General features: G+C 32.3%; 1 protein-coding gene across 3 annotated transcripts in view; it reads right to left on the bottom strand.

Annotated features, from left to right (window-relative positions):
• Window positions 1-24,296, bottom strand: part of LOC113522695 (arrestin homolog) — a 128,779-nt gene that overhangs the window by 31,152 nt on the left and 73,331 nt on the right. For 2 of the 3 annotated variants that reach the window (XM_031914037.2, XM_026908473.3), the window contains exons 4-6: window positions 16,625-16,745; window positions 14,928-15,075; window positions 13,320-13,464 (exon numbers count right to left, since the gene is read on the bottom strand). In XM_031914037.2, the coding sequence (XP_031769897.2) occupies window positions 13,320-13,464; window positions 14,928-15,075; window positions 16,625-16,745 (414 nt within the window). The remainder of the gene's footprint in view (window positions 1-13,319; window positions 13,465-14,927; window positions 15,076-16,624; window positions 16,746-24,296) is intronic. The other variant, XM_031914038.2, reaches the window with a different exon arrangement.

Raw genomic sequence — 24,296 nt, 5'->3', positions numbered from 1 at the left:
ATTTATTTCTGAGGAAATATCCAATTGATTTTTATTTCATAAACTTTTATGATGCAGTGACATTGATTTTATATATATATAAAAAAAATCAAATATTATATAATTATGATTTGATTTTAATTTAGGATGTTTAAATAGCTTATACAATGTTTTATAGGGGTTTCAAATTGAAAGTTAGACGTTTCATAAAAGATCATTAAGGTTAGTTAGGGCCTTTAGTTACTTTATTTGATTACCTAAATTTGAAAATTTAATTAGGTATTTTCATATTGTTAAATTTAATTCCAACAATTTATTAGGATGCTATTATAAATATTTTATTTAGTTTTCTTCACATAATTTCTTTATTTCACTTTACAATTATAGTTCAGATTTTATTTGATTATTTACTTATTTTGACTTAGACACTTTATTATATAAAAAAAAAAACCCCTTATACTTATATCAGAGGGAGATTTTGTAGGTTATTTATTCAAGTACACTCTTTACATGCCTAAGTATTTTACATACTTAGATTTTGCGCACACTTAGTTATTTAGTTCTTTGTAGTTGCACATAACACAAGACATCTGTATCTTTTGAAATAATAATTTATTGTACAAAATAAATTAATTGATGTATCTAATATAGTTGGTTGTATTTATGTTGGGTTTGCTGTTGTGATCTTTTGGAGGAGGCGATGGGGGGTGTCTATCTACCTATCTAATGTGGTTACATAATATTTTATTATAAAACTTATTGATCATGTTATTTCTGAGAGTATTAAGAAATAGTCATTGGTAATTTAAGTATATTAAAGGAATTTCTTATAATAAGAGTTTTAAACTATGGGGGCCGTTTGTATTATTTTATGCAACATATTTATAGGAGTCTTAAAATTGGGGGGCCGTGCAAAATTTGTCAGACAGGGGGGCCGGTGGTGATAAATTATTATTTATATAAGCTTTACTTCTATGATTAAAATTAATAAATAAAAATTAAATTTATTTGAATTTTGTTAGGGACTATTATTTTTTTTTAGTCAATGAACACTAGGTTATTTCTTAGCTGAAATATGTATTTGTGGTTACTTAGACGCTTCATAAAGTTTTATTCGTATTGTTTAAATTTATTTTAACGAATTTATTTGAACATCTTCATTTTAATATTTAATTAACTTGGGATTTTATCTAATCATTTATTTACACTTAGACAATTATTTTAGGATTCCTTTTTGCATTTATTACATTTTAATGCTTAAATTATTTCACTTCATTTCGCTTTAGATTTTTTACTTAGGCTCTTTCGCTTGTTAATATGTTATACTCATACATTTAAGCTTTTAATTATGAACTTCCATTTAGATGTTTTAACTCGTATCTTTTAAATAGATACTTTATCTAAATTTACTGATACAAATAACGTATCTATTAGGTTCTTTACTTGAAGCTCTTCACTATTTAGGTTTTATACATTTAGACTCCTCACATACTTAGGCTTTTCATACATTTAGGTTTTATAGACTCCTTTACACACATTTAGGATTGTATTCATTTATGCTGTTTATGATATTGTAATTATATGCATTGAATTTATTACATATAAATAAACGAGTATAAAAATTTTAATTATAAAATTTAATGGATTCACTCTATCATTACAGCGTATGCAAATTAATTATAAATAATTATTTACAAATCTATTCATAAATAAATATTATGCTTAATTATTAATATATTGAGTAGAAATTTTAAGGCTATTCATACACATAACATACAACAACACATAACTTCGGGTTTAAAGATCTTTTTAATACTTTTATTGTTTTGAGTCTTAAGAATGTCAGAGTGTTAGGCTAGTATCGATGAATCAATGAAAAATTTAAATGATGTAATTACGCTGTAAAGTTAAATTATATACACATATGTGAAGTACATTTTTAGGGTTGGAAAAAAATTGTAACAATAAACTTATCTTGTTGTAATTATCAATCCGGTAAACTCCTTGATAATTAGGGGGCCGGATGTGACGGTTCGCCTATAGTACAATAGGTTTAATACCATAAGTACATAGAAAAGAAACAGGGGTTCCTATGGGTGACCGCTGCGAAAGCTGAGCTATTTAATATAAACAAACTTTAAAGTCAAGGTTCACAATAGTATACAGAGAAGACGTTACCATATATGAAATATTGACACAGAAAGGAAACTCCTTTGATGTGTTTCCAAAGTGTAGTGGATGTCACAAGAAAATTAAATAAATTAAACAAAAATATATTATATTTTATATATAACCAAATTATAGTTTACCTTTTTATCATCAGGTGTAAAAAAGATACATACACACACAGTTTAATAAGGTTTATGAGAGTCTTTAAAGTTTTATAAATTCGATAATCAATTTAATATAAAATACCAAAATACGTTAACATATAATTAAATTGAATTTAAAGAAAAGTTCAGTTCGAATAATAGGCTAAATCTGATTATTGAAATATCTACCCTTCGGTGACATAATCTATGACGTTATTAGAGAAAGAATAGAAAAAAAAAAGAAAAAAAGGGACGGCAGATCGGCGGGCGCGCGGGAGTCGCTTTTTAGGAATTGCGCAATAAAAGAAAAGAAAAGAAAAAATGGCGCGGGAGTCGTGTTTTAAGGAACTGCGCAATAAAATAAAAAAATAACTAGGATATAGATCTAGGAGGGACTGGTTCGATGAAGGGGTTTGAGATCTTAGTGTATCACTATGGATTAAGTGTGTGAAATTAATCAATAGAAGACTGGAGAATCCGGTGAGCTTGTTCCATTTATTACTACGTAGTTAGATTTTTGACTGTGATCGCAGGCAAAGTCTATACTTAATATTTTTCCCAACAACTATTAAAATACGTATTTAGTCGAGTCCATATACCTTTAGGTAATGCGTATATCGTTAAATGCAATCACATTTGAACAAAGTTTACATCAATATAATTTACGTACTTACGTTATTCTACTCATATACAAAATCCAATTATATGGTCGTTTGATAGAACTTCATCAATTTGATTCAATGTTCTAATTGTCCAGTTTTGGAAAATACTTATTGATTCAACTATTGAACTATTACAATACTAACTAGTTTCATATCTAGTTATTATAAAGTATTTATTTATTGAGGATAATAGACTAAAGTGACTATGGTCTGGTCTCATTGCTGGGAAACAGCCATTGATGAGAGAGGGGGTTATTGAGTGGCGACCCTGTGAATGCAGGTGCGGTGTGGGCTACCTCCATTGTTTGGAGTGACTGTTTTATGTGTATTGTGGGGCCGTTCCTTGTGTCAGTCGGTGGAAATTGCCTGTGTTCAGTCGTGGGTTGGTGATGGTTGAAACGATGATGATGATGAAATATTTGTATTTATTACACTATTACAGTGTTGGTTTGGAATATCTGTTCATACTTAACGCTTCATGGTGAAGTGTTTTTATACCATTACTCGGTCGACCAGACTAATGATTCTTAGTCTATATTTGATTATCCATGACTACATGTGGGGATTTGTTTTACACCAGATGTACAAAGAGACAGCTTAACTGTTGTAAGTGATTTTATGTGGATGTAATACTTTTAATACATTATTGTGTTAGTAGATAAATTCAAGTGACTGTGGGGTGTTTATGGTAAACAAGTCTGTATTGTTTAAATAGATATTTTGTCTTGATTTATTATAAACTTTAATATTGATTTTGTTGTAGTAAGCAAGCTGATAATAACAATTCTGTGTGTATTATTGATTACTAATAATATTTAATTATGTTAATATTATAGGTGTGGATTTAATTCCTAATGGTAATAAAATTATCAAATGATTCTCTGTCAATAATTACTCTTAACTAGGTATGAGGTTCAGTATAAAATTGGTACTGTATGACACTTGTGAAGCTATGTATTTTACTCATATTTAGAAAGGAAGTTGTCCTGGCGATAAGTTTTGTATGTGTGTTGTTTGTTCATGTTATATTGACTAGACAAGTTCAGACAGGGTTAATATTAGTGAATATTTACTGGATTTATATTTAATATACATGTTTTGATTATTTTATGGGAATAGTATGGAGATATACAAGTAGTAAAATATAATATTAGTATTTTATAAATTTAATTATTGAGTTATATGTTTAAGTCGGACTGTATTCAAGGAGATATGAACCTATTAATATCAAGTTAGGACAATTACTTTAAATATTAATAAAGCAAACACTAACACTGATTATTCACTTCTTTAATAAATTTACATTAGAGGTTAGAAATCAAATAGATAGCATATTGGGAAAATCTTCACCACACATGTATTCGAGGAATGTTCTTGATAATTAGTATTGTATGTATATATTATTGCAAATACAATTGCAATAAGAATGTTAAACTTCTAATCTTCTGTTCATTCTTGAATTTGAAAGTAAGCTTGGCTACTGATATGAATATAAAACTGCAGCATTACTGGATACTATTAATTATTTCTGGTGTAAACCATGATTATTTATGTCACTGATAATGTAGTTGTATATTACGGTTGATATATGATGATTTTATATTTAATTATATTAAACAAATACAAATAAACAAACTTGCTAGTATTTGTTACGTTGACAGTTGTGATAGATAATCAAAATTCAATTCAATACATCAATACGTCATTAATGTGACAGATGTCAAACAAAAGGAGATTATACACGTTATGATTCTATATCTAGGTCTATAGAAAATTTATATAATTTTCAGTTATTTTATAATAACTGTAGGGGAAATATTGGAATTATTAATATGAGAAATTTCACTTAAATGATATGATAATTATTTAAAGACCTAATTTCTTAGGGATTTAATCATGATGATTTAAACATTAAAACACTTGTTTATCTGAGAAATCCTCTTAGTAAATAGGTTTACTAAGACACTAAAAGGAAGTAGATATAGTATAACTATAGTACAGCTACAATAATTGTATGGGACTTACTGTCCTTTCTATACAAATATATATTTAATCTATATCTTTCACATTATAATTATGCAATATATTGCCTCTACTACTACAACATACACAAATAGGACTTATTGTCCTTCCTATATACCTATATATAATAATTGACCTGGCACTTTAATGTGTAATTTATCAGTACTTATGACAACAACCAATTAGGACTTCTAGTCCTCTCTATAAAGCTACATAATTATTTAATCCGATTATTTCACAATGTGATTAATCAAACCTCTACAAATATTACAAAAGATCTCTATTACTCTCAACACAATAATAGCTTGTTGGACTTAGTGTCCTCAAACTTATAGAAAACCCAACTGGTTATTTCACGAGACGTTGTTAACTTGTGATTAATCAGTGTCTTTTAAAGGACTTATAGTTCCTTTAGATATATCTCTCTGAATAAATAATTGGTTAATTCACAATGTGGTTAATCAACAATAATATTATATATAATTGACTGGACTTATAGTTCATTCAATAGCACTCATTACTTTTAGTAGCTCTCGACCTATGGGTTGGACTACTCGTTCTTAGGCTCCGGCCTAATCAACAGATTTAACTTGAACCTTGAGTATTCTTGGTATTAAGTAAATAATATTAAATTGACAATGCTATGTTATAATATAGCAATTATCAACATTATATGGCTTGGCCAATTCCAGGGTGTGGAAGGTATCCCCTATCACACAAATCTTCATCTCTATCGGACTGTCTTCACAGGTGATCTCTAATGTCACATTATAGGGCCGAAGGGTTATGTCCCAACAAAGTAAGTTCTGGTGTCTGGGTGATCTCGCTTCTTGGTCTGATCTCTTGTGGAGCCGAAGGGAAACCCCATTGAGTAAGCTCGTAACAGGGTGACGCTGGGAAACAGTTTCGTACTGTTAGTGGGTGATCTCTATGTCGCCATATAGGACTGAAAGGGTCATCGCCCATGAGTAAGCTCTCGTGTCGGAGTGATCCTGGGATTTCAGTTCCGATCCTTTTGCCTCTGGCAAACTCCAATTTATACTGGAAGCATCGTGGGGCTGGTGGAGCCACTGTAATGTTGAAGTAAATGTACTTATGTTTGGTTTGGAACTGAGAATACTCATGCCCTTATTACCATCAGAGTGCATTAATAAATAGTAATACCCTTCCCTACCTTTCAGGAGGAAGAGTTATAGATAGTTGGAAAGTCTTCCACTGGTCCGGGCGTGTGAGGGCCCGACCGCTCCCCCATTTTTTTTATTATTACAGTTATTCTGTAATTTACTATTAAATTAACATAACTTCCTAGTTACATGAATTATGAGTATAATTCATTAATTATTCTTAATCCTTAAAGATTTATCAATCATCTTTATTATTTAACTCCTATCATATACCAATTAAAGAACCTTTTGGTTATTACACACACAACGGGTCCTACATTACTAGACGATCACACATTTATTTATCTGGCCAGATGATCAAGTGTTCTACTATAAGATCTGTTCAATATTAAGTGTTTATTGTAAGGGTTTATATGATTCATAGGATGTTTGGGGTGTATAAGGCAATATAGGTATGGGATTATATTGAGGATGTTAGGTCATTCTTTAGGGTAGGTTTTCATTAGATTTTCATGGGATTTCATTAGGTAAAGCCTTCGTAGGCTTTTCTTAGGCTTTGTAGGTTTCCATGTGTAGGTTAGTTTAGAGGGTTATTATTATAAGGGATGCAAAAGGGGGGGACCATCACACGCAGACGCTAGTTTATTATCGTATTGTTCTGTATTTTTCTCAGCAACTTCTTTAATTCGATTAGGTACTTACGCATATTATGTTAAAAATAAATATCTAGTACACATCTTAGGCTATCCACCATTATTATCCAATGACGACTCTCAGCTAACTATGCACTATCATCCAAAATAAACGTGTATGGAAAATTTTATCCCAGTCGGTTGAGGATTGAGGATAATTGCATCAACATACGAACATACCTACATACTTTTATTTACATAACGCAAGCTAAATAAAAGCTTGTAATAATACATCTAATTTTAAGTTAAAATTGTTAAGTGATCATGATATAATTGTATCATTCAAAAATCCACTTACCTTTAATTATTTCTTGTTAAGTATAAATATTATTTCAAATCTGCTCCCTTAATATGCACTTTTTTACTGCTTTTCCTACCTAACACGTTACCAGGAAGTCACGTTACCAGAGTCAGAGTAATAGTGAACACGTTTGACAGTGATTGTCGTCGCCTCATATTCAGCGTCGACGAATAGGGGAATCCCCAGTCATAATGTATTGCATGCGTGGCGGTCTTACTTCAAATCCATAAACAAAGAGATAATTACAGAACTCGATACTAGATGGCGCTGTTTTTGTTTGAAGAAAGTTTGCGGGCTAAAATACATAGAATTTCATCAATGACTTCCACAAAGAACAACATTTCTGTTTTTTCTAAGTCCGTATCTCTTCCGTATATTTCATAAGATATAAGCTTGGGCTACATTGTTATGCAACGTGATTTTGTCGCTGTCTTGCTAGCAGGGTTGACAGATATACGATTTAAATCGTACTCATACTATTATTTGTCTATTTTTTAATGTACGATCGTAAAGATTATGATCGTAATTCGCACAAAAACATACGACTTTTTGGTTACCTGGCAACATTTTTATTATGAAACGAACATGCTCACATCATCAGTCACATGCAACAATTTATTGGGGTTTTCCCCTTCACATCTGGCAGTCCTGCTTGCTAGAATATAGGTAAGTCAGCCACAGTTACTGACGATCGATATTTAAAGGGTATTGTTTTTGTGCTAAATATTTCATAAAAACGTTATTTAATACTTTGTGGATTATTAATTTAGTTGATAATCACTGGAAGTAAAATGGATGCTAATTTGAGAGATCAAGATCTTCGTATAAAACAGTTAATAAAAGAAAATCTACGTAAGTACTCTTTTTATACCTAGGTAGGTAAGGTATAATAAACACAAAAGGTACTTAGATCGCGTGTGTTCGAAGCATTTATTCTAATAAATTTAATTTAAAATTGTAGAAAGAAAAAAATGTCTGCCAAGCCGTAGCCGAAGCCGATCTCCAAATATATTTGGCGATAGTGAGACCCAGTGTCCAGATGATTTACCCAGCGTCGTCGCAACAAAGAAAAAAACGAGGATAAAGTAAAAGAAAATTTACTGAAAGAAGAAACAAACTGTTCTAAATGCTTAATTTATGGAGAAGAGGATAAAAGAAATGAGTATTTCGGACTGTTAGTGGCTCAAGAATTTAAATATATACGGCCATGTGTGCGAACGAGGTGTTATGAAGAAATTTTAAAGTATCTACGGGAAGCAAAAGGCCAACATGTTGATCAACTGCAACATGAAAACACTGAAAATTAATTACTTTCATTTTATTATATATAGATTTTTAAAATTTCCTGAAATATTATTAGTTAACGTTTTATTTAATATTGTAGAATTGATCAATACAATTTATAAAAATAATTTATTGGTATTACTTACATATTTTCAAAAAAATACGTAAAAACCTATTTTTTTGGGTGATTATGGGAGTTTATGGGTGTTTATTGGGTTTTTACCAAAGCACCGGGTTTAAACCCGGTGCTTTGCCCATCTGTAATTATAATAACTAAGGACATTATTGTTAGCAATATACTCAACCAGGTCGACCTCCACGTGATCCCCCCTGGAAACCATTATCGTCATCTTCCTACCTCTATCTCAATTATTATTTGGGGTGCTCGTAATATGGTTTTATCCATATTACTGGAAACCATCGTGCTAAATTCCAGGTGTATTCATCACGATGGGCTAACTGACTTGTTTACCTAACCTACTTTACCTAACATCTCACTCACTGATGCCACGCGGGCATAAACAGTTAGCGCAGGCGGGGATACCATTCCTTTGTCATCCATTAAAAAAATAGGTAATACTTGAATACCAAATTTTATGATGGTTGGTTGAGCCGCCAAGCGGTTATCAGATAACAAACAAAGTGTGTTTGTTACTTTCACATTTATATTAATAGGAATAAGGATTATGCAAGAGTGTACTCACATACACTTTATTACTTATAGTTGTTACTCACACAGAACAAAATTTACGACCTATATATGTAGTTTGTCGTATGGAATGAAACATTCACTGTCTGTTCAATTATTCAGAGCTGTGTAGTACCTCTCTACTTTATTAATAATTCATATGTGAAATTTTCTAGTTCTATTTTCATAGTTATTAATTTCATTATAAACAATTACTCACTTTAAATTGACAAGGTCTGTGTAAACTTGACCTATCTATTTTATTACTACTAACTTAGTATGTGGACATTTTTATTCTATTGATTACATAGATTAAAAATAGTACCTGCGGATTGGCTAAATATTACATATTCTATGTGTTACGGTACATTATTATTTGTTTTTTTTTTTATGCTACTTCTAAGTTGCATGAACAATAAACAAGCTGACGGCCCACCTGATGAAAAATTGTAACCGTCGCCTATAGACACGAGCAATACCATGGACATAACAGAGAATACTGTTTCGCCCATGATACCCGCCATGCGGACCATTCCCGAGGATAAGTTGTTTTGTATTACAGCTACTCTATCCTTATTAATTACACGTTATCAATTGTTATTATAATTCTATGCATTCTTTCCTTTAAGGTAGTGGTCATATAATACTGCTGGCAAAGGAAAAAGGGATTTTTAATAAAGGTAACGAACACACACAATGTATTTTATTCATATTTCTTTTTTTTTATTATTTCTATAAAGGAATTTCAAGACTGGCTCTTTACCACAACAGACAACAGTGTTTTGCTCTTTCTTAACTTTGTTTAAGGGCAAAAGAGTTGTGATCATTTTGTGTTACTATGGAACACGCATGAAAGGAAAATTTGTTACTTGTTTTATATATTTTGCTTCTTTTGTATATGTTTTCTCTTATTTTTTTTACTGTGTATGTCTGTTGTTATTTATGTGCTGTAAGTAATGCAAATAAATTATATATCTATCTATATAGTAGTCTTAATGCTAACAATATACCTTATCAGCTAAAACATCGTGTGATTCCCCCTGGAAACCATCGCAGTTAGTTCCTGGAAAATTCTTCACGATCGGCTAACTGACCTGATTTCGTCTTCATCTATCATCAATAACTGGTATCCCGCCAGCGTATCTTGATAGAGCAGGCGGGGTTTTATTTCCACTTTAATCCATTCAAAAAAATGTTACTTGCATGTATTTCCATATCTTTATATCAGCCCTTAACTGTCCACTGTTCAACATAAACCTCTCCCTTGAGGAGTTTCGCCAGTAGTTGCCACGCTTGGCAGGCGGATTGGCAACCGTAGTTAGGCGTTTAGAGATGTTTTAAGAGGGATGCTGCTGCCTATCCCTCGCCCATCCTTTGTTACCTTTTACGAAACCTACTGGAAAGGAAGGGGTAGCCTATTCTATGCCGAGACCACATGGCGATTTATATACGATGATTGCATACATTCCGTTTATACTACGCAAAGAATATGAAGCTTTCAAAGGTATGTTTGCAAGTCTTTTTATACTTCGCTTGTAGGTCAGCAATAAATAAACAGTGTGCCCAGAATGTTCTGTTTGCGAAATACAATAACGCATTTCAGGTACTGTGGGACCTGTCCCGATATAGATTCGGTATATTTGCAGAACCTCGAATAGATGAAGACTACTTCATATTTTGCTTCAATGGTTAGTTTTGGGCAATGTCAACAGTTCCCTGAAGGTAATAGGTCGAGAGCTGTATATCGAAATTTTTTTAGAAAATAATATTAAAACACTTGTGTACATATCTACTGCTGGACATAAGCCGGGTAGGCTAGGGGGGGGTTTGCCAGTAGTTACCACGCTTGGCAGGCAGATTGGCAACCGCAATTAGGCTTTAGAGATGTTTTAAGAGGGACGCTGCTGCCCACCTTCCTTCTCCCTTAGTCGTCTCTTACGACACCCACGGGAAAGAAAGCCTACTCTATGTGAAACGGAATCATACGGTTATATTGTATATACAACTAGCTTTATATCCGTCATTTTAAATCAAAACTCCTTATATATATATATATATCTTCCATGTACAGACGTCGTATCGTTATAGTTATATTATATTAGTAAGAGTAGCTAAAAAAATACCGTAAAACGCTGATATTACATTTATAAACGGTGTTTAAATTACGTCGTTTCCAGCAGTAAACGGTCGCGCTAAGACAAATTAGCAAAGGGCGAAATTTATAAGTAACTTTCAAAAGGAGATAATTATGTAAAAAACGAGAGAGGAATAAGATTTCTCGAGTTTTAAATGTTAAAAGTTTATATATTTATATACAAGTAAGGAAGATTAAAAAAGATTAATTATATAATAATTAAATTCTAACACATTTGATTACGATATATACTTGTATACGTAGGTATATAAGAACTAACAACCAATGGAGCAGAAAGGTTCTTGAGTGGCGACCCGGTACCGATAAATGCAGTGTAGGACAACCCTCGACTAGATGAAGTGACGTTCTCCAATGTATTGCAGGGAGTCAGTAGACGCAGATGGTTCAGGACCACTCTTTATAGTAGTTTATGGGGGAGGTGTATGTTCAGCAGCAATTTTACTTTTTAAGTTCAATGACGAATAACGAACAATAATAATTTTTCACGCGCCATAATGTTCCTTTGTTTTTTTTTTCAATAAACAGCTTTCTATTTGCAAGCCAGTTCGAAATTTAAATAAAACCTTTTATTAGTTACCTCCTTGGTAGCCACGTTTCGAAGTAAAAGGTAATTCCATTTTTAAATTACAGGACAGATATGAGTTTACATAGTAATTTATCTGGCCGCAAAACATGACAGATATGCATTTTCATACAACTTTTGCCGGCCACTGCTCGCATGTATCGGGCCAGTACGGCAATTTTGATTTATCTCGAAGAAGATTGTTAAAATAATGCTTGCATTTCCAAGCATGTTTTTACAAAAAAAGTATTAAATGAAATTGAATATTAGAAATAGTAATAAAATTTTTTTCATTATGAAATTTGTAAAGAAGCAATGTCATGTAGTACACGTAAGGGATAAAATTCGAAAATAGTAAAATTGTAACTATTTCACAAAAATGAAAATTTTAAAACTTGATGATTTTATATGGAACCCTCGTTGTTCGAGTACGACTCATACATGACCGGCTTTTTTAAAATAATTACAATTGGATAAGTAATGTATTAAATAAAACTATCGCCTGATGAAGTGTACAATTTCATTGTCAAATAGATATCATTAAAAAAAGTACATAGGTTTTAAAAATAATACTTAAATACAACGTAATTGTATTCAGAAAAAAATATTCGCTCTAGTTGTATAAAATAATTTCATAATCGTAACATCTCTTTGTTGTCGGATTTGTCCAACAAAGAAACTACATTTTTAAGCTTTTTCTTTCCATTAACAAAATAAAGAATATAAAAGAAAACTATACAATATTCTAAAATAACCTGACACAGTCTTAAATATTTAAAAAAAAACCCATTAAATTCCACCAACCATCTAAACAGTATACGGTCTAATCCCCTTATTCAGGAGGGAGAAGGGACTGTTAGTAACGGGGATTAGTAGCCCCATTGCTAACAATTGTTACACCACTATTTACACCCAGTCAGGTCAACCTCCTCGTGGTTCCGCCTAGAAACTATAATGTTCAGTTCCAAGTTTATTCATGGTGGTTATTCACAATGGGCTAACCGACCTGCTTTTTCATCCTCGTCTATCATTCGTTACTGGTGCCCCGCCAACGTATACCGTTAGCGCAGGCGGGGTGACCATTATCACCATATTAAAAACCCCTTATTTATAGAAATGCCAAATTTTTCATAAACCTATTTCAGTTATTGAACTGTTTTGTCTCTTTTGCACTACATTCTTAATTTAAAAAAAAAAGTAATAAAACAGTGTAATAGCTAAAATAGATTTGTAGAAAGTTTTAGTTTTTATAAATAAGGAGGTCACTATAAAAAAAAATAAACACTGCTTTACTAAACATCATTTAACTTTTTGTAATTTTATGTGTGAAAAAATATAGAAAAAATATAACAAATGTTATTATTATTTTTGTCGCTTTTTATTTTAGACGTTAGCTACATTTTTAATTGACCGCCTATCTATCATAAGTTTATTTTTTTTGTGGTAAGACAAACTATCAAGTCAAGCGCTAATGGCACGACAGACGTTACAAAGTCGAGCAGTCAAAAGAAGAAAGAACCAAGAATTATTGGAAATACCTGTGATTCGTAAGAACGCTGAACATACGATGCGACGAGTTGGGAGGCAGTGACGCGGGGGGTAACTGCCGACCGGGACCTTGGAGCACTCGGATGCCCATACGGACAGTATTCCGTCGAGATACCTTCTCGTCAGCTCGTTCTGCTGCAATCAAAGTAGTAACTTAATCTATACTTCCTTACCAAGAAGTTGGAATGTGACCAGAAATCTGTTGGCAGTGGCGACTGATGTAAACAAGGTTAACTGTCAAACTAAATAGTATTTCTATTTAAACAGCAGTCCGCGACATTATGTGATCGGTGATGCATTTGCATTTATTTCTTGGCATACACCCAAATGCAATAATTTATTTCATATTATTTTTTTATACAACATAGAATGGCAAATAAGCTGACAGCCCACCTGATGGAAAGTGGTAATCGTCGCCTATAGACATGACCAGTACCATGGACATAACAGAGTATACTGTTTCGACCATGATACCCCCTATGCGTTGCCATTCCTGAGGACTCAGTTGTTATTCCTCTGTACCCACTAAATTCACGCTATATCCCATCCTTCAAACCGAAACACAGCTATGCAAACACAACTGATTCACGATAGAAACACGAATGGGACAGAGGTATCCAAGCAATCGACTTTTGTACAAAGTCTTCCTCTGGTATTATATTGTAAATAAATAGACTGTATACACCATCGTGAACAATGCAAATGAATAAGAACTGGTAAAGAGTTCGAATCTATAAGAGAAAATCCAATATAATCATCATCATCATCAACTTCATATCAGCTACTGTCTACTGCTGAATACAACCTTCTCTGCAAACGGGATTTTGCAGTCAGTTGGCTTTTGGTGATGTTTTAAGAGACACGCTCTGCCCATCCCTTGATTATTAAGATCCCTTAGTCGCCTCATATCCCTTTCAGACCCAAGATTTTTTTCTTTTAGATTAAATATATTTTCGTGTTTTGGAGCCAAGCCATCTTGCCGGCACGCACGAGACTATTGCACTACGTAACCGCTAAAATGATTTCTTATTGGCTGGTTTAGAATCTCACTATCATGTTATATCAGCTTCGTGCGTAAAAATGAATTGCGCGCCGTTTTAGAATTTTTTCAAGTTACAACTCACGCCCGTATCTTTCAGGTCTGAAAGGGTTACGACACTCGCGAGAAAAGAAGGAGTGGCCCAATTTGTGCCGAGACTATACGATAGCTAATATAAATAAATAAAATTAATAGATATTATTATAATAATTATAACACTAATAAAAATTACGTGCCTATTAAACTTACACCCATTATGAATTTCTTGGAATTGTCATGGACCATATATAAAGAAGGTTTTCAAATGCTTTAATTTTTTGTATATATTAATTATGTGACTTTTTAGTCAAGTCTGGAATGATTTATTTTTTAGGGTTTATTTTTGTTTTAATACGTTTAGTTTCATATTAAACATATATTATTCGTCACGATTAAATTCGATGACTTATTTTTATTAAAATCTATACTTATACGCTTATTTAGTCTAGTTACGTCATAAATACCTATATACTAACTTGTAACTTAGAATGTTTTTATTAAATATATGCCTGCTACCTACCAACAAAAGCTCGAACGTCATATGAAGTACCAATGGGTGCTCCGTTGTACTGCTTAGCTGGTACCAGCTGGACGCTAGGTGGCGCGAGCGGAGTCAGCTCCAATTGAAAAGGATATGTGTTCGCACCCAACCGCTTTATGAGAGCATCCTGAAATAAACATGTAATTATAGAAAAAGGAATACGATAAAAGAAACTACAGGTAAGAACATGCTTTGTAACAGTAAAATACATCAATTAAATAGGTAGATTTACCAGAGGGAGACTTTGTACAAAAGTCAATTGCTTCGGTACCTCTGTCCCATTAGTGTTTCTACCGTGAAGCAATTGTGTTTGCATGGCTGTGTTTCGGTTTGAAGGGTGGGATATGGTATGAATTTACAGGGTACAGAGGATAACACCTGAGTCCTCAGGAATGGCAACGAAAAGGGGGTATTATGGGCGAAACAGTATACTCTGTTATGTCCATGGTATTGCTCATGTCTATAGGCGACGGTTACCACTTTCCATCAGGTGGGCCGTCAGCTTATTTGCCATTCTAAGTTGTATAAAAAAAATACTATAACTCGCCATCATATATATTATTATCGTCATATGAGCGGTCACTTGGAAGATTTTGCCAGTAGTTGCCACGCTTGGCAGGCGAGTTGGCAACCGCAGTTAGATTTTTATGATGTTTTAAGACGGATATTGCTGTCCTTCCTTCGTTTATTAAATCTCCTTAGTCGCCTCTTACGACACCCGTGAAAAAGGATATTGTAGCCCATTCTATGCCGAAACCACGCGGCTATATGTTTACATATAATCTCGACACTATCTTAACAACATAAATACTTCATAAGGTTGACTGGAAGTAATCCCTTTAAGGGATACATTATAGGTGAATGTACAAGAGCATATAAATAATAATAATAATATTTTTTCCTATATACTACATATGACCACACTCCTGAACTAACGCAGGGATAGTATATAGTAAAGTCCATGAATGTGATCAACTGAAAAGAGAATATTCAATTCTCAATAGTTAGTTGCACTATGCGGGCTCACTAAGTGCTTTCTCACGCTACGTTTAAAGTAACAAAATAACAAAATATATTTTATCATTTCGTTCGATTTTCAAACTTCGTACAGGTTCACATGATAGGTTTTATAGTAGTTAATTTTAAACTTTAGCGTTGTTGACACATATTTTAAATTAGTGTATCGGGACTTAACGTAATGAATAATTGCAATAAGAATGAGATATGTAGGTACTATTTAAAAATAACACAATTTTCTTCGTGCCTCCGATTAAACTATTTATGCCTGAAAGTGATCGCTTTTAACGATAAGGCCACCCATTATATTCTTAATGTGAACATTTTTTGTAATAGTTTGTATCTATAATAAGTTTATTACTGTGCACCTACCTATTTACTATTTAACTGCAATTTTTCATCACATTGTGTTCCGATAGTGTATTTAAAATAGGTTTTATGGTAGTTTAAATGTTAAGAGACTGAAACTAGAGTGAATGCTTGAGATGAGTTATAAAACTTTCGCGTTGTTTACACATTTATTTTAAATTTACAATTGGGTCCCGATTGTGAATTTAAAATTAATAGTAATTGGATAATCGCGAATGTACTCAAAGGTTGCCAACAAACAAACTCACTTTCAGTTTTATAATATTAGTAAGAGGTTAACTTTTTCTTACCTGTAGTGGGGTGTTAGGCTCTCGTTCGTGGTTGCAATGTATAGGCCATATTTGTGCCAAGCTCATTATGGCTTCGTTGCAAAATTTGAGTCCCATAACCTCCTCGTCTTCTCGTCCGTATCTGCAAAAATTTATTTTGATCAATTCCTTGTATTTATTTGGGGTGATGCCAAATACTATAAGAAAAAGTAAAAGCTTCCATTGAAAATAAGATATTGCGTATTCATGTAGGTACATTCCGCAGTATGACATAGGGACGTATTGTATATTTTCCGGTTTCCATTTACTTGGAATTATTTCATTGTTAAGAAATAAATACCTTTACGCATAATACAAAGTGCCACCTAATCCTAAACTGAGGAAAACTTATACTATGGTTGGTACACAACTAATAGAAATACTTTTTCTTACACCACAAAGGTAGTAAATAGGGATACAACACATCTGATGATAAACGGTCTTAACTTGTAATTAATAAATACAAAAAAAAATAGGAGTAGTTTTTATTTAATAAAATACATATATGTACACATATATTAACCATAGAAACAATAATAATAGGTACGTACATTGACTCTGGTCCTCTACAAAATAATGGGGCCAATTCTGATCGACCCTAGTGTTAATAATTATCTTTAATGGAAATTAAAATGAAATAGATAGATACCTAATGAAAAAGTTTTCTGCATCCATTTTATATTTAGTTCGTAAAAGTGCCTTATTTATTTTCTTTTTATTGCACCATTTAAAAAAAAATTGAAGTTTTATATATAATAGCTTAATTAAATTTGTATTGTCATTTTATTTAAATTAGTCTTTATCCTTTAATGAGTAAATATATGAAAAGAATTTTTACTAGAAATAATATAAAAGAATGACTTTATATATACGAGTAATATACTAAATAAATCTTTATTTTTTAAATGAAAATAGATACAAAATGCGCTAGATCTTGAGTACTAACTAATGCTGTACTATATTGTACCTTTATCCAATTACTTAAAGTTGTGATACTTGACTGAGTCAGAACAGAGTGAATTACTTGTATGTTAAGCTAAGTCTCATGTTAACTTGGATTTAGGTTCGCTATCTAAGCTAACTAGTTAGCTTAGTTAAGCACAAGCACAGCAAGCAACATTGAAATAATTAACGTTAAGTTTACCTACAATTATTACATAAATTAATGTAACATTCTGTGTAAACTAATGTTCCGCATTTATTATAATCATAATACTTTAAATAAGTCATTTAAAGTATTGTTATATTTTCAACCGACTTCAAAAAAAAAGTAATACTCAATTCGCCATTACAGCCATGCAAACACAACTGCTTCACGGTTGAAACACGAATGGGACAGAGGTACATAAGCAAATGACTTTTGTGCAGTCTCCCTCTGATAAAAATGGTTGATAAAAAAATGGCGAAAATATAATACAATACACTCAGGTTGCCTGCTCTCAGTGAGTCAAAATACGAGTATAGGGTTGCTTTCTGTCAACCCTATGGAAGAAATCAGCGAGATCTTAACCTAAAACGTCTTTATTAACTATCACAAAAGGAGGGAGATAGTGTCTGCCGTCAAAATGTTTGTCTGGCCTGCCTTCTTATGATTTGAATTACTTAGAATTGCAAACAAGCTGACGGTTCTCCTGGTGGAAAGTGATAATCGTCGTATATAGACATAAATATAGACAATGCTTTATCTTTTCAGGTATGTAAAGTTCGACGACAGAGCCTTCTACGTAAATTTTCTAGTCGAGTTATAATAAATATAGAGCAATTCATGGGATATAAATGGAACGGTAACGGTTTACGTCGGGGCACTATGAAGGCGAGAATAGAAGTATGTCTGTTGGATTATTATAATGGGTTGATCTAGAATTAACTACAATGGTTTCGAGGGAGTACCAAAGAGATTGATCTGACAGAGTATATTGCTTGTTTCCTTTTCCAACAGTCCCTTGCCCTCCTATCTAGGACTTTACCGCAGAAAATACATATTCGTAAAGAGAATTTTGCCCGGACAAATTGTCCGTCATTTGTATTTAGTAAGGTATTATAACCAGAGGCGTTATATATATAAACTTTTATATAAGTGTCAAATAACTATTAAACGATCTTAAAACCTAAATACACAAAAGAAAGTTTCTAGACGAAGTGAGTTAAGAGATTTCTTGTTCACTGACCCGTAACGTTTACGCTAAATTGAATTGGTAATGCTAAGGTTCTTTTTATATCGTGTCTGCTGTAATATTAGTTCTGAATATAAGTCTATCTATCTATACAGACTTTTATGACCTAATCATATACTAGTGAGGCCAATGGCCAAACTTCACGCAGTGTCAACAACCTCCGTCTCAAATTTCCCACTCACTCCACTTCCTTTTATTCTAATTCCTTTACTGTGCAGGCAGTTCGCTTATGGAACTCACTACCTACCTCTATTCGGTGCGCTCAATCTCTCGCTATCTTCAAAACCTCTGTTAAATCCCATTATCTCTCCCTTTAAGTACTATTTCCCCATGTTCTATCTCCATCTTCTAATGTCACTCTCTCTTGTTGTATGTGTGCTTTTAAGTTTGTGTATATTTATGTATGTGTATGTGTGTATATATATGTATATATGTGTGTGTATGTATATGTGTACATGTATATGTGTACATGTATATGTATCTTTGTATATATTTGTTTATATATAATAGTGCGCCACCTACCCTTTTGTTTTTCTTTCTTTTCTCAATATCCTCTACCCAAAGGTTGTCTGGAAGCGATTGCCGCCTTTTGTATCATTTCTTATTACAGTTAAATGTATTTATTTTATAAATGGTGCAATAAAGTGTAAATAAATAAATAAATAAATATACTATTTAAATTATTGTCTATTATGCTCATGGTACTGTTCATGTCTATAAGCGACGGTAACCACTTTCCATCAAGTGAGCCGTCAGCTTGTTTGCCATACTAAGTTGCATAAAAAAAATCTCTGTTCACAGACCCCAAAAACGTGAAGTCTTTGTATTTATGTGTTTATACTATTTACAACATAGGCAAACCACATAATTTATACGCTTGTGTACAATCATTTATAATATAGATGTTAGGTTATAACAAAAATGTACACAGGCGCACTTAAATTATTATTTTTCTATTTTAAATTTTCTTTTGAAAATGCGCTATTAAAAAACGGAAGTTTATTGTACAGTAAAGTTTTAAATTATAGGATACAGAGTTCTTAAGAAAAGAATGAGTACAATGGTGGTCTTTTTCCAGTTTTGCTTCCCTTGCTTATTTCCTTTAAAATTTACTTACCTGCTACAGTAGCGCCACGCTAATTTGACATCTTTTGACGGACACTTTTTCATACATAGAGTATAGGTTTTCCTTACCTCTTCCCTCCATATGTCAAACATATAAGATTTTTGGTATATTTTTTATATACTGTATAAGAATAATGGCTAAAGTTATATAAAATAATCATATACCTGTATATAATATTATGTCAAAAGAATTACAAGTTAAGGAAAAAGTAAAAAAAAGCGATGTAGATTTTTTTTTAATCTTTTTTATTTAGAGGCTTTTATCCTATAAGGATATGTCAGCCTCATCATATCCTAATTTTATAAAATACGTGACATACTTAAAACATTGATACATAAATAAATAATACATAATATCTTGGTAGTCTATTTTCATAAAGGGAATTATTGATACAAAAATATAGTAATTAAAGATTTTGCCATTCCGGAATGTGGTTCTGCGAGTATATTTGAAAATAATCCAATCTCCTGTCAAATTGAGACTATATTTCTGTATCAATACTTGCCTTTGTGTTTTGTATTTCGTACATTCAGATATCATATGATGAACATCATCCAATGTGTTACAAATATCACAATTCGGATTATTATCTTTTTTCATAAGAAAAGCGAATTTTGCATTTGGATAATGTCCTGAGCGTAATCTAATAGTTGTAACAACGAAATTTCTATTTGCTTTTAGGTTTATGAACCACGGTATTTTTGGAGGCTGAGACTGGATTGTTTTATACCAAATTCCTTTTTCTTTACTCCATTTGTCAAAATATTCTCTAAACATTTTGTAACAATATTTTTTAAATTTAAACAAAGTTTCCATATATGTTGGTAATATATTAATTTCCGAACCCTGCGTTACTGCTAATTTCGCCAAGCGGTCAGCCTCCTGTTGTAGATTTAATCAGTATGAAAAATTTCATCGAGTGCCAACAATCACAACTATTCAAATATTATTAATATACATTAAGTACACCTTTAATACCACATTTATTTACTGAATAAAATTTAAATAAATAAATAAATCATATATTATTTTTTAATATACATATGTATACTCGTATGGTAGAGAACACCATCCCATGTTAATTCTACAAAATGTACACACATATATTCACACAGTAAATTAAAGTTAAAAAAAATATATATTATATTAGCCTATAAACTGGACACGGGAAATTAATGAACTCACTGTGTTTTTGTCGTTTCTGACAATTGTTACGACTTCATCCGGAAATCTATAGACATGTGTGCATGTACATAGACATCGAATAAAAATTTATATAAATTAAAAAATAAAGCTTATAATGTACTTATATATGAGTCAATAACATTATCAATATAGTTAATAGTGTAAAAAGGTAAATAAAAAATAAGAGTTATTAATTTGATACTACTTATATATTTATTTATTTAAATAACTTTATTGACCAAAATAAAATATAGTACAAAAGGTGGACTTAATGTTAGTAGTATTCTCTACCAATCAACCTTTGTAATGAACAGTGTATCACAAACACATTGCTTCATTATTACGTTTTTTATTTCTATAATATTATACTCATACATATATACAGAATTAATCAATGTACACAATGATGTACAGCGATTAATTCTGTAAAACATTCTAGCAACATAAATCACACCACTGCCTACTGTTGCCTTTCGCTGCCGTGTGTAAACCTAACAATATCCATTAGGTAAGATAAAAACAATTTCCTCAACTAAATTAATATAAATGATGGCGAGTTAAACTGAGCATTTCTATTTATTTAGCAAGGTCATGCGCGCTCGAAGTTAGCAAATAAAGACTGGCAGAGGATTTGGACGAAGAGTTATTACTGTATTGGAGTAAACACTGTTAATATTTCGTCGTGTGATTGCGGCATACAATGGGCCACCCCTTCCTTTCCTGTGAATGTCGTAAGAGGTGACTAAGGAAACTTAATAGGCGAGGGATAGGCAGCAGAGTCCCTCTTAAAATCACCAAGGTTAATTGCGGTTGCATACCCGCTTACCAAACGCGGCTACTACTGGGAAATTCGACAAAAAAGTGACAAAAAAAATCGGTTTGTGCTTGGAAGAATTGTTCAGTATAATGCCCACGGCCACTTTCCACTATCGTACGGCTTACCATCAACAAGGAGTTCACCCTCATACCCTACAACCTAAACAGCGCGTACAACGTGGTTTTAGAGATGTTTTCTTCAACAAACACTCAGGTTATGGAATGAGCTCCCTAACGAGGTTTTCCCAAGGGACTACAACATGGGGTTCTTCAATGGGGGGGGGGGGGTAAAAGAGGTTATTTCAGGGTCGGCAACGAACTCTTAAATAAAATAAAAAGAAGAAATATATTATATATTTTTATGCATATATTTTTTCCCTTAGCTAAAATACATTTTGACGTAAATACGATTTTCTTAAAAAAAATTGTCCTTCTGGGATTATTCAACTGGTAATTAACATCCTTTCTTGTGTTAAAAAAGTTAAGCGGAATCGCTGTAAATATAAAATGCTTCCTGAGCACTTTTTGCTGTTTTATTTAAAAAGTATTTTTAGAGATGAATATACCCTTGGGATATTCCTTAAGTTCGGTAATAATTAGGGCTATTGTATTTAAAATATAAAATATAAAAAAGACTGCCAAGTCTCGCCATACAGGTCTTCCTTTATATAAAGATGTGAGATCCCATGTAAAACCAAGTCAGTTAATTTAGTGTCTTTGGAAGCACCTATTTAACAATATTCAGTAATTGTTGTCTAATTAATTACCAATCAATATTCATAGTGTCCGTATCAATATTAGACATCTTTATTACTATAATAATTGACAATTGTATGACACCATAATTATAATATTATAATCTCATACAAAATTTACTATTTCCATTGCTTTTTTTATACACCTTAGAATGGCAAACAAGCTGACGGCCCATTTGATGGAAAGTGGTAACCGTCGCCTATAGACATGAGCGGTACTATGAACGTAACAGAGTATACTGTTTCACCCATGATACCTCCCATGCGTTGCCATTTCTGAGGAATCTAAATCTAAACAGCGCACCTAAAAGAATAAAGTATTTTATTAGCAGAATATGTAACTAGTTATAGTATGTCACTAAAAATTAAAATTTCTTGCTTTATCCACAATAAAGGTACAGGGGGATTAAAAGTGCCGTGACTCACTTCGAGACAAGGACGATACGGCTATGCTCGACTTGGAAGAGGCATTGCCGTGCCCGCTGATAGGTAGATGGAATGGGTAATTTATGTGTCTTGAAACGTCTTGAAGAAGCTGCTTGTAAATATTTGTGTGAAAATCATAAGTATTAGGTACCGCCATAAATTTAAGTGTGCGTATTTATAAGTGGTTCAGAAAATTTGTAATATTAATAACAGATGTATGTATACATTGTAAAATATTGTAAGAATTCTCGTTTACAGAGGCGTAACATCTTTGTTATTAAGAATAGCTACACATCTATGAAAAACGAGGTGTATTATGCTACGTTTATATATTTATATTTACAGGCGACGATTACCGTTTTCCATCTGGAAGGCAGTCAATTTGTTTGTCATTCCAAGTTATGAAAAATAATGTTTTCTTTTTAATCTTTCTATTATTATTCTTTTAGTTTTGATTGAGTTTTATTTAACAAAATTTGAACAAGCTTTTTTTTAATATAATCCATTCTTGAAATTGAGAGAGACACGACCAATATAATAGTTTGGTTATATTTATTTTTACTTCGAGTACAACAGAAATAATTGTCTAATACCTCTACATCCGAATTTATAATCATAAGTATATTTTTATTTATTTATGAAAAATCTTTTAACTTCTTCAATCTATTATTCGTCTTATCTCTATATATTATATTGTCTATTAACCGTTCTATTTGGGAGGGGGGGTTGTCATACCCTAACAAGTAGGGATGAGTAATATCTATAACGCTTTGATATCTACATATATATTTAGTTTGTCTGGACATTAACAATAGAAAAAAAAAGGTAATAATAATATTTTTATTCAAGATAGATACATTTGCATAAAGTACAATTTACAATTTTTACAATTTATATTCAACGAGGAAATATCTACATTAGCATCAGTCCCCAAACTAGGCCAGACCTGTATCTTGGGGACTATGAGTGCGGTTACCTACTTAATACAATTTATTTACAAAAAAGATAAATAAATAAGGAAAACATGTGCGTGCGTGCGTGCGTGCGTACGTGTGTACGTGCGTGCGTGCGGGCATGCGTGCGTGCGTGCGTGAGTGCGAGCGTGTGTGCGTGCGTGCGTGCGTGTACCCAAAATAGTCGACATATCTGTATTGCTTTCGATTGAGTTCTTC

The sequence above is a fragment of the Galleria mellonella genome, unplaced genomic scaffold, assembly GCF_026898425.1.
Source record: "Galleria mellonella isolate WM207_F2 unplaced genomic scaffold, CSIRO_AGI_GalMel_v1 utg515, whole genome shotgun sequence".
Classification (NCBI taxonomy): domain Eukaryota; kingdom Metazoa; phylum Arthropoda; class Insecta; order Lepidoptera; family Pyralidae; genus Galleria; species Galleria mellonella.
Note: the sequence above shows the minus strand (reverse complement) of the source record. Positions and strands in the feature narration are given on the sequence as shown.